We start from the raw sequence: 12,135 nt of genomic DNA on the forward strand, positions 1-12,135 counted from the left end.
TACTGTTTTCAGGATTTCCTTAGTATTGCATAGGCGATGGAATTAATGCTTGAGCAGGCAATGGAATTAATGCTTGAGCAGGTGATGAAATTATCACCTGTGCAATACTAAGGAAATCCTGAAAACATGACCTGTTGTGGGGTCTTGAGGACTGGAGTTAAGAAACACTGAGCTAAGGGGATCTGTCACTACTGTGATTTAGCTAAGGGGATCAGCCACTGCTGCGGTTTTGCTAAGGGGATCAGCCACTGTTGCGGTTTAGCTAAGGGGATCAGCCACTGTTGTGGTTTAGCTAAGGGGATCAGCCACTGCTGCGGTTTAGCTAAGGGGATCAGCCACTGTTGTGGTTTAGCTAAGGGGATCAGCCACTGCTGCGGTTTAGCTAAGGGGATCAGCCACTACTGTGGTTTAGCTAAGGGGATCAGCCACTGCTGCGGTTTAGCTAAGGGGATCAGCCACTGCTGCGGTTTAGCTAAAGGGATCAGCCACTGCTGCGGTTTAGCTAAGGGGATCAGCCACTGCTGTGGTTTAGCTAAGGGGATCAGCCACTACTGTGGTTTAGCTAAGGGGATCAGCCACTGCTGCGGTTTAGCTATGGGGATCAGCCACTACTGTGGTTTAGCTAAGGGGATCAGCCACTGCTGCGGTTTAGCTATGGGAATCAGCCACTGCTGTGGTTTAGCTAAAGGGATCAGCCACTGATGCAGTTTAGCTAAGGGGATCAGCCACTACTGTGGTTTAGCTAAGGGGATCAGCCACTGCTGTGGTTTACCTAAAGGGATCAGCCACTGCTGTGGTTTAGCTATGGGAATCAGCCACTGCTGCGGTTTAGCTAAGGGGATCAGCCACTGCTGCGGTTTACCTAAGGTGTTCAGCCACTGCTGCGGTTTAGCTAAGGGGATCAGCCACTGCTGTGGTTTAGCTAAGGCAGTGTTTCTCAACTCCAGTCCTCAAGACCCCACAACAGGTCATGTTTTCAGGATTTCCTTAGTATTGCATAGGCGATGGAATTAATGCTTGAGCAGGCAATGGAATTAATGCTTGAGCAGGAGATGAAATTATCACCTGTGCAATACTAAGGAAATCCTGAAAACATGACCTGTTGTGGGGTCTTGAGGACTGGAGTTAAGAAACACTGAGCTAAGGGGAGCTGTCACTACTGTGATTTAGCTAAGGGGATCAGCCACTGCTGCGGTTTAGCTAAGGGGATCAGCCACTACTGTGGTTTAGCTAAGGGGATCAGCCACTGCTGCGGTTTAGCTAAGGGGATCAGCCACTGCTGTGGTTTAGCTAAGGGGAATCAGCCACTGCTGTGGTTTAGCTAAGGGGATCAGCCACTGCTGTGGTTTAGCTAAGGGGATCAGCCACTGCTGTGGTTTAGCTAAGGGGATCAGCCACTGCTGTGGTTTAGCTAAAGGGATCAGCCACTGCTGCTGTTTAGCTAAGGGGATCAGCCACTGCTGCTGTTTAGCTAAGGGGATCAGCCTCTGCTGCTGTTTAGCTAAGGGGATCAGCCACTGCTGTGGTTTAGCTAAGGGGATCAGCCACTGCTGTGGTTTAGCTAAGGGGATCAGCCACTGCTGTGGTTTAGCTAAGGGGATCAGCTAGTGCTGTGCTTTAGCTAAGGGGATCAGCCTCTGCTGCAGTTTAGCTAAAGGGATCAGCCACTGCTGCGGTTTAGCTATGGGAATCAGCCACTGCTGTGGTTTAGCTAAGGGGATCAGCCACTGCTGCGGTTTAGCTAAGGGGATCAGCCACTGCTGTGGTTTAGCTAAGGGGAATCAGCCACTGCTGTGGTTTAGCTAAGGGGATCAGCCACTGCTGTGGTTTAGCTAAGGGGATCAGCCACTGCTGTGGTTTAGCTAAGGGGATCAGCCACTGCTGTGGTTTAGCTAAGGGGATCAGCCACTGCTGTGGTTTAGCTAAAGGGATCAGCCACTGCTGCTGTTTAGCTAAGGGGATCAGCCACTGCTGCTGTTTAGCTAAGGGGATCAGCCTCTGCTGCTGTTTAGCTAAGGGGATCAGCCACTGCTGTGGTTTAGCTAAGGGGATCAGCCACTGCTGTGGTTTAGCTAAGGGGATCAGCTAGTGCTGTGCTTTAGCTAAGGGGATCAGCCTCTGCTGCAGTTTAGCTAAAGGGATCAGCCACTGCTGCGGTTTAGCTATGGGAATCAGCCACTGCTGTGGTTTAGCTAAGGGGATCAGCCACTGCTGCGGTTTAGCTAAGGGGATCAGCCACTGCTGTGGTTTAGCTAAGGGGAATCAGCCACTGCTGTGGTTTAGCTAAGGGGATCAGCCACTGCTGTGGTTTAGCTAAGGGGATCAGCCACTGCTGTGGTTTAGCTAAGGGGATCAGCCACTGCTGTGGTTTAGCTAAAGGGATCAGCCACTGCTGCTGTTTAGCTAAGGGGATCAGCCACTGCTGCTGTTTAGCTAAGGGGATCAGCCTCTGCTGCTGTTTAGCTAAGGGGATCAGCCACTGCTGTGGTTTAGCTAAGGGGATCAGCCACTGCTGTGGTTTAGCTAAGGGGATCAGCTAGTGCTGTGCTTTAGCTAAGGGGATCAGCCTCTGCTGCAGTTTAGCTAAAGGGATCAGCCACTGCTGCGGTTTAGCTATGGGAATCAGCCACTGCTGTGGTTTAGCTAAGGGGATCAGCCACTGCTGTGGTTTAGCTAAGGGTATCAGCCACTGCTGTGGTTTAGCTAAGGCGATCAGCCTCTGCTGCAGTTTAGCTAAAGGGATCAGCCACTGCTGCGGTTTAGCTAAGGGGATCAGCCACTGTTGTGGTTTTGCTAAATGGATCAGCCACTGTTGTGGTTCGGCTAAGGGGATCAGCCTCTGCTGCAGTTTAGCTAAAGGGATCAGCCACTGCTGCGGTTTAGCTATGGGAATCAGCCACTGCTGTGGTTTAGCTAAAGGTACCTTCACACGAAGCGACGCTGCAGCGATAGCGACAACGATGCCGATCGCTGCAGCGTCGCTGTTTGATCGCTGGAGAGCTGTCACACAGACCGCTCTCCAGCGACCAACGATGCCGAGGTCCCCGGGTAACCAGGGTAAACATCGGGTTGCTAAGCGCAGGGCCGCGCTTAGTAACCCGATGTTTATCCTGGTTACCAGCGTAAAAGTAAAAAAAACAAACAGCACATACTTACATGCGTCCCCCAGCGTCTGCTTCCTGACACTGACTGAGCTCCGGCCCTAACAGCACAGCGGTGACGTCACCGCTGTGCTTTCACTTTCACTTTTAGGGCCGGCGCTCAGTAAGTGTCAGGAAGCAGACGCTGGGGGACGCATGTAAGTATGTGCTGTTTGTTTTTTTTACTTTTACGCTGGTAACCAGGGTAAACATCGGGTTACTAAGCGCGGCCCTGCGCTTGGTAACCCGATGTTTACCCTGGTTACCAGTGTAAAACATCGCTGGTATCGTTGCTTTTGCTTTCAAACACAACGATACACAGCAATCGGACGACCAAATAAAGTTCTGGACTTTATTCAGCGACCAGCGACATCACAGCAGGATCCTGATCGCTGCTGCGTGTCAAACGAAACGATATCGCTAGCCAGGACGCTGCAACGTCACGGATCGCTAGCGATGTCGTTTCGTGTGAAGGTACCTTAAGGGGATCAGCCACTGCTGTGGTTTAGCTAAGGGGATCAGCCACTGCTGTGGTTTAGCTAAAGGTACCTTCACACGAAACGACATTATAACGATATCGCTAGCAATCCGTGACGTTGCAGCGTCCTCGCTAGCGATATCGTTTCGTTTGACACGCAGCAGCGATCAGGATCCTGCTGTGATGTCGCTGGTCGCTGAATAAAGTCCAGAACTTTATTTGGTCGTCCGATCGCCGTGTATCGTTGTGTTTGAAAGCAAAAGCAATGATACCAGCGATATTTTACACTGGTAACCAGGGTAAACATCGGGTTACTAAGCGCAGGGCCGCGCTTAGTTACCCGATGTTTACCCTGGTTACTAGCGTAAAATGTAAAAAAAACAAACAGCACATACTTACATTGCGTCCCCTGCAGTCTGCTTCCTCCTCTGACTCAGCGCCGCAAAGTGAAAGTGAAAGCAGCACAGCGGTGACGTCACCGCTCTGCTCTCACTGTACGGCGCTCAGTCAGTCAGGAAGTGGACGCAGGGGGACGTGAATGTAAGTATGTGCTGTTTGTTTTTTTTAGATTTTACGCTGGTAACCAGGGTAAACATCGGGTTACTAAGCGCGGCCCTGCGCTTAGTTACCCGATGTTTACCCTGGTTACCAGGGGACCTCGGCATAGTTGATCGCTGGAGAGCGGTCTGTGTGACAGCTCTCCAGCGACCAAACAGCGACGCTGCAGCGATCGACATCGTTGTCGCTATCGCTGCAGCGTCGCTTTGTGTGAAGGTACCTTAAGGCGATCAGCCTCTGCTGCAGTTTAGCTAAAGGGATCAGCCACTGCTGCGGTTTAGCTAAGGGGATCAGCCACTGTTGTGGTTTTGCTAAATGGATCAGCCACTGTTGTGGTTCGGCTAAAGGCCCCGTCTCACTAAGCGATTTACCAACGATCACAACCAGCGATACGACCTGGCCGTGATCGTTGGTAAGTCGCTGTGTGGTCGCTGGGGAGCTGTCACACAGACCGCTCTCCCCAGCGACCAACGATCAGGGGAACGACTTCGGCATCGTTGAAACTGTCTTCAACGATGCCGAAGTCCCCCTGCAGCACCCGGGTAACCAGGGTAAACATCGGGTTACTAAGCGCAGGGCCGCGCTTAGTAACCCGATGTTTACCCTGGTTACCAAAAAAAACAAACAGTACATACTCGCCTTTCGGTGTCCAGGTCCCTTGCCGTCTGCTTCCTGCTCTGACTGAGCCGCCGTACAGTGAGAAGTGAGAGCACAGCAGTGACGTCACTGCTGTGCTCTCACTTCTCACTGTACGGCCGGGAGTCAGTGAGAGCAGGAAGCAGACGGCAAGGGACCTGACGGACATCAGAAGGCGAGTATGTACTGTTTGTTTTTTTTGGTAACCAGGGTAAACATCGGGTTACTAAGCGCGGCCCTGCGCTTAGTAACCCGATGTTTACCCTGGTTACCAGTGAAGACATCGCTGGATCGGTGTCACACACACCGATTCAGCGATGTCAGCGGGGCCTCAACGACCAAAAAAAGGTCCAGGCCATTCTGACACGACCAGCGATCTCGCAGCAGGGGCCTGATCGCTGGTACGTGTCACACATAGCGAGATCGCTATGGAGGTCGCTGTTGCGTCACAAAACTTGTGACTCAGCAGCGATCTCGCTAGCGATCTCGCTATGTGAGACGGGGCCTTAAGGGGATCAGCCTCTACTGTGGTTTAGCTAAGGGGATCAGCCACTGCTCTAGTTTAGCTAAGGGGATCAGCCACTGCTGTGGTTTAGCTAAAGGGATCAGCCACTGCTGCTGTTTAGCTAAGGGGATCAGCCACTACTGTGGTTCAGCTAAGGGGATCAGCCACTGCTGCGGTTTAGCTAAGGGGGATCAGCTACTGCTGCGGTTTAGCTAAGGGCATCAGCCACTGCTGCGGTTTAGTCAAGAGGCAGGGGTGGGAATCTTTTTTCTGCCAAGGGCCATTTGAAATTTTATAATAGCGTTCGGGGGCCGTGTAAAAGTATTAACTTAAAAATTAACAAATCATATGGATTCAAAGATTTAAATAAATTGCAGCTCCCCCCACAAACAGTACAGTGCAGCCCCCCCGCCACACACAGTATAGTGCAGCTCCCCCCACACACAGTACAGTGCAGGCGTAGCTCCCCCAATACACAGTATAGTGCAACTCCCCCCCCACACACAGTGCAGTACAACTCCTCCCCCCTCACAGTATAGTGCAGCTCCCCCCAACACAGTACAGTGCAGCTTCCCCCAATACACAGTATAGTGTAGTATATGATGCTGATAAGTTGAATGAGCGAAGGGGGCGGCATCGGGCCACATAGTGGCCGTCCGCGCGCACCTCTGCAGAATTAAAGGGCCCACAACGGGCAAAGTGGCTGCGGGCTGCAGCAGATGATATCGCGGGCCATATATGGCCTGCAGGCCAGACGTTCCCCACCCCTGAGCTAAGGGGATCAGCCACTCCTGTGGTTTAGCTAAGGGGATCAGCCACTGCTGTGGTTTAGCTAAAGGGATCAGCCATTGCTGTGGTTTAGCCACAGTGGCTCAACATTTGCAATGAGCACAAACTCTTTTATCAGGAAGGATATAATGGAACTAGAGAGAGTACAAAGGAGGGCAACAAAATTAATAAAGGGGATGGGAGAACTACAATACCCAGATAGATTAGCGAAATTAGGATTATTTAGTCTAGAAAAAAGACGACTGAGGGGCGATCTAATAAACATGTATAAGTATATAAGGGGACAATACAAATATCTCGCTGAGGATCTGTTTATACCAAGGAAGGTGATGGGCACAAGGGGGCATTCTTTGCGTCTGGAGGAGAGAAGGTTTTTCCACCAACATAGAAGAGGATTCTTTACTGTTAGGGCAGTGAGAATCTGGAATTGCTTGCCAGAGGAGGTGATGATGGCGAACTCAGTCGAGGGGTTCAAGAGACTGTAAAGGCACAGATGATTGGCCTCGGGGAGACCAAAACATCCAACACTGCGGAGACACCATCACGTGTTTCTCAACGCAGTGATCCAGAACACTGCCCCCATCCCTTATGGGAAATATGCAAATGTATGTAGGATAGCTGCGGAGACACCATCACGTGTTTCTCAACGCAAGCAGTGAATAGCCAGACCTTTCCCCGGGAAGGAACAACCACGGGAAGGGCAGCATCCAATAAAGGAAAACATCCAATTCAGGAAAACCACCTATGCCAAGCATGGTATCCATCCACAGACAGCTGTTTCGGGGTGTTTGCCCCTCATCAGTGTGGAGTAGGAATCTGGCTATTAGGAGCAGTGCCTAGTAAAAGGCTGTAAAGGCACAGATGATTGGCCTCGGGGAGACCAAAACATCCAACACCGCGGAGACACCATCACGTGTTTCTCAACGCAGTGATCCAGAACACTGCCCCCATCCCTTATGGGAAATATGCAAATGCATGTAGGATAGCTGCGGAGACACCATCACGTGTTTCTCAACGCAAGCAGTGAATAGCCAGACCTTTCCCCGGGAAGGAACAACCATGGGAAGGGCAGCATCCAATAAAGGAAAACATCCAATACAGGAAAACCACCTATGCCAAGCATGGTATCCATCCACAGACAGCTGTTTCGGATCACTGCGTTGAGAAACACGTGATGGTGTCTCCGCGGTGTTGGATGTTTTGGTCTCCCCGAGGCCAATCATCTGTGCCTTTACAGCCTTTTACTAGGCACTGCTCCTAATAGCCAGATTCCTACTCCACACTGATGAGGGGCAAACACCCCGAAACAGCTGTCTGTGGATGGATACCATGCTTGGCATAGGTGGTTTTCCTGTATTGGATGTTTTCCTTTATTGGATGCTGACCTTCCCGTGGTTGTTCCTTCCCGGGGAAAGGTCTGGCTATTCACTGCTTGCGTTGAGAAACACGTGATGGTGTCTCCGCAACTATCCTACATGAGGGGTTCAAGAGAGGCCTGGATGTCTTCCTGGAGCAGAACAATATTGTATCATACAATTATTAGGTTCTGTAGAAGGACGTAGATCTGGGGATTTATTATGATGGAATATAGGCTGAACTGGATGGACAAATGTCTTTTTTCGGCGTTACTAACTATGTTACTATGTCTTTTAAAATGAGCTTATAAGCAATGCATTGAAGCCAGGATCACATGATCGAATCTTGGCCAGTTTCATTGCTACTGCTTTTCCGATGCTGCAGAGGTAAAGCTGCCTCATATAGCCGTATCGGGAAGGAACAGTTATGCCTAAAGGTGCATGGATGCCGCTGGTCTGACCTGTCAATCCTGCAGGAGCGTATTGTACCGTGGCAAGCAGAAACTCTGGAAAGCTGTTCAACCCTGAACTGAGAAGATGGGATAACCCCATTAATACATTTATTTATAATTAGCCTACGTATCCATTACACAGGAAAGGTTTATGGAGTTAATGAAGACTATATAAAAATGTGCTTCATTTTGCATTTAGGAATGACTTGCACAATGATAAAAAAAGATCAGTCCAAAAATATTCATAGCCTTTAAGCATCTCACGTGTTAATAAAGTATTTCAGTTTTTATCTGCACAAGTTAGAACATAAACTGGTGCATGGCACCATTTTCTCACCATTGTCCAAGTTGTGCTGTTTTTCTTGTTTTTCCTGGTTCACTTGTTGGACAGTGCGGCTGAGGTCTACGCCATGCAATTTAGTGGCATGCTGTGCTATCTTCCTTTCTACATCTCTTAACTCCATCTATAATAGATATCAAGTAAAAAAAGATGAGAAACAGTCCTATGCAAGCATTATCCACAAGCCATATCATTGCTTTCTAAATGTTTGTAACTCTGTTAGGCAGTGCCTTGACTTATTCTATATCAAAGTAACTTGAATAACAAATAATTTGACAGATGTACACATTAAGTATTTTTTTAATGCATATAAAGCTCCTAGCTATAGGGTCCCATTCACCAGACAGATGTCACAAGCATCACCAAGCCAGGTTCCCACGTGGGTCTCTCTCGGTACACACAAATGGAGAGACCAGTCCAGCATTCCAAGATGGAGAGAAGCCAGAGGTGGTTATACTCTATGAACTAGTTATCTCAGCCACCTCGTTCATGGCTCCCTTTTCAAAGTATCTTCTTGCTTAAATGCCAGAGAGTTGGGCCTGAAAACGCCTGCAACTAATTCCAGCTGCCTGTGGATCAGTTTAATTTTCATGTACACACAAATGCTTTAAAGGCATTTTCTGGTCCTAACCGATAAGTCTGTAGGCATTCTGTGTGATGGCAGATTTATGAAACCCTTCCAGCACACGCACTGTGCGCTTCAGGGATTGGCCGGTTTCTGAGCCGAGACCTGAGTATGAGGAGTTACAAATACTCCCAGCCAGTGTTCTCCATACATTTGTATTGAGCAAGCCCGCACCCCATCTACTCCACATAGTCGACTAGAAGACGCGGCATTGCTCTATACAAAAGTGTATGGAGAACGAGGTTGCGCCGCTGGTCAGAAGTACCGTATGCGTAACTCATACATATCCTCCGATCCTGGGTCAGAACCCGGCAAATGGGGACATTCATAAGTCTACAGTTACACAGAGTGACTGCAGAATTATCAGTTTGGACTGGACAACCCCTTTAATAACACTCTAGTCAGCACATAGTGGCTGTGGTCCGGACAAAATGCAGCATGTGGTTTTGTAGCAAATTAGCAGTTTTGGAAGTCTTGTTTATGTGTGGGCTTCTGCAGAATCTGCTAAACTGTGTTGTGCAATAACTTTCTCACTGCACAATGTGTACACATTTACTTTACCTTAATAATTTGGATATAGTTATTTCTATTCAGTATCCATTATGACTCTGTGGATGAAGGTTGTAAAAACAGCAATTTAGAAGGAAAGGGTCATCAGAACATGTCCTCTTATAGAGTAACTAAACTTTCTGCTCGATTTTGCACATGCATGGTTGCAATTTTCACACTAGCCACTGAGGGTATTTTAGACTTATACTTCCTGTTCTCAAACACTACAGTTTGGTTTGAAGCATCTAATGTGCTTCATGTGCAAAGGTACCGTATATACTCGAGTATAAGCCGACCCGAGTATAAGCCGACCCCCCTAATTTTGCCACAAAAAACTGGGAAAACTTATTGACTCGAGTATAAGCCTAGGGTGGAAAATGCAGCAGGTACCGGTGAATTTCAAAATTAAAAATAGATACTCCATACCATTCATTATGGCCCCATAGATGCTCCACATAAAGCTGTGCCACATATAATGCTCTGCACCGTTCATTATGGCCCCATAGATGCTCCACATAAAGCTGTGCCATATATACAATGCTCTGCATCGTTCATTATGGCCCCATAGATGCTCCACATAAAGCTGTGCCATATATAATGCTCTGCACTGTTCATTATGGCCCCATAGATGCTCCACATAAAGCTGTGCCATATATACAATGCTCTGCATCGTTCATTATGGCCCCATAGATGCTCCACATAAAGCTGTGCCATATATAATGCTCTGCACCGTTCATTATGGCCCCATAGATGCTCCACATAAAGCTGTGCCATATATACAATGCTCTGCACCGTTGCCCCATAGATACTCCACATAAAGCTGTGCCATATATATATATAATGCTCTGCACCGTTGCCCCATAGCTGTGCCATATATATAATGCTCTGCACCGTTGCCCCATAGCTGTGCCATATATATAGTGCTCTGCACCGTTGCCCCATAGCTGTGCCATATAGATATATAGTGCTCTGCACCGTTGCCCCATAGCTGTGCCATATATATAGTGCTCTGCACCGTTGCCCCATAGCTGTGCCATATATATATATAGTGCTCTGCACCGTTGCCCCATAGCTGTGCCATATATATAGTGCTCTGCACCGTTGCCCCATAGCTGTGCCATATAGTGCTCTGCACCATTGCCCCATAGCTGTGCCATATAGTGCTCTGCACCGTTCCTTACTGCCCCATAGCTGTGCCATATATATATAGTGCTCTGCACCGTTGCCCCATAGCTGTGCCATATAGTGCTCTGCACCGTTGCCCCATAGCTGTGCCATATAGTGCTCTGCACCGTTGCCCCATAGCTGTGCCATATAGTGCTCTGCACCGTTGCCATATAGTGCTCTGCACCATTGCCCCATAGCTGTGCCATATAGTGCTCTGCACCGTTGCCCCATAGATGCTCCACATAAAGCTGTGCTGCTGTGGCTGCAATAAAAAAAAAAACAACACATACTCACCTCTTGCTTGCAGCTCCTCGGCGTCTCTCCGCACTGACTGATCAGGCAGAGGGCGGCGCGCACACTATATGCGTCATCGCGCCCTCTGACCTGCACAGTCAGTGCGGAGAGACGCCGGGAAGATGGCGCGGCGCTCGGCGTGTGGAACGAGGGAAGGTAAATATGTCATACTTACCTGCTCCCGGCGTCCCGCTCCTTCCCCCGGACAGCTGCTCTTCGGTGCCGCAGCCTCTTCCTCTACCAGCGGTCATCGGCACCGCTTCATTAGAGAAATGAATAGGCGGCTCCGCCCCTATGGGAGGTGGAGCAGCCTATTCATTTCTCTAATGAGCGGTCCCACGTGACCGCTCAGGGGAAGAGGCTGCGGCACCCGGAGACCGTGGGACGGGCAGGGGGAGCGACAGGAACGCCGGAACTAGGTGAGTATATGACAGTCCTCACCCGCCGACCCCACCACCGATCATGACTCGAGTATAAGCCGAGAGGGGCACTTTCAGCCCAAAAATTTGGGCTGAAAATCTCGGCTTATACTCGAGTATATACGGTAACTGTGAAGGGAGGGCAGAGTCAGCTGTGTGATCACCTATTCTGGTTGTTGGGTCCCATGTTATCAGCTGTGTTATGAAGGTGATGTCAGTTGTAATCTTGCCTGAGATAATACTGAGACTTCAGAAAAATCTTCCTGAAAGGAAAGGAAGTAGTAGTTTAAAATAGCTCCATTAGCCAGTGAGAAAATTGCAAGATTATATTTTATTTTTAAATACAGATTGTGATATGAAAAAATAGAAACTTTTTTTTTTGTCAGTGAATTTTTTTTCTCATCACATTCACTGGGGTAAATAGGGACCATGGGTTATAGCAGCTACTGCTAGGAGGCAGACTAAGTGTTTTCTTCTTCCATAAACTTAACCCCTTATGCAGCCACACCAGTAATCATTTTTCCACCTGTATGCAATCTAAGTGCCACATGGTCTGTCAGTATATACAAACTTTATCTGAAACGCCACAGAGGCTGCAACACCATTAAGCCAGAGGCACTACTAACCAGACAACACCATGAAGACCAAGGAGATGTCCAAACAAGTCAGGGACAAAGTTGTTGATCAGTACAAATCAGGGTTGGATTATAAGACAATATCCCAATCTCTGATGATCCCCCGGAGAGCCATCAAATGGAAAGAACATGGAACCACAACAAAAATGCCAAGAGAGGGCTGCCAACCAAAACTCTCAGCCCAGGCAAGGAG

General features: G+C 48.8%; 1 protein-coding gene across 6 annotated transcripts in view; it reads right to left on the bottom strand.

Moving 5' to 3' along the window:
- The window catches only part of RAD50 (RAD50 double strand break repair protein), a 277,285-nt gene that overhangs the window by 120,703 nt on the left and 144,447 nt on the right, over positions 1-12,135 (bottom strand). For all 6 annotated transcript variants that reach the window (XM_077265952.1, XM_077265950.1, XM_077265955.1 and 3 more), the window contains one exon: positions 8,251-8,377. In XM_077265952.1, coding sequence (XP_077122067.1) covers positions 8,251-8,377 — 127 coding nt within the window. The remainder of the gene's footprint in view (positions 1-8,250; positions 8,378-12,135) is intronic.

The sequence above is a fragment of the Ranitomeya variabilis genome, chromosome 5 (assembly GCF_051348905.1).
Source record: "Ranitomeya variabilis isolate aRanVar5 chromosome 5, aRanVar5.hap1, whole genome shotgun sequence".
Taxonomy (NCBI): Eukaryota; Metazoa; Chordata; class Amphibia; order Anura; family Dendrobatidae; genus Ranitomeya; species Ranitomeya variabilis.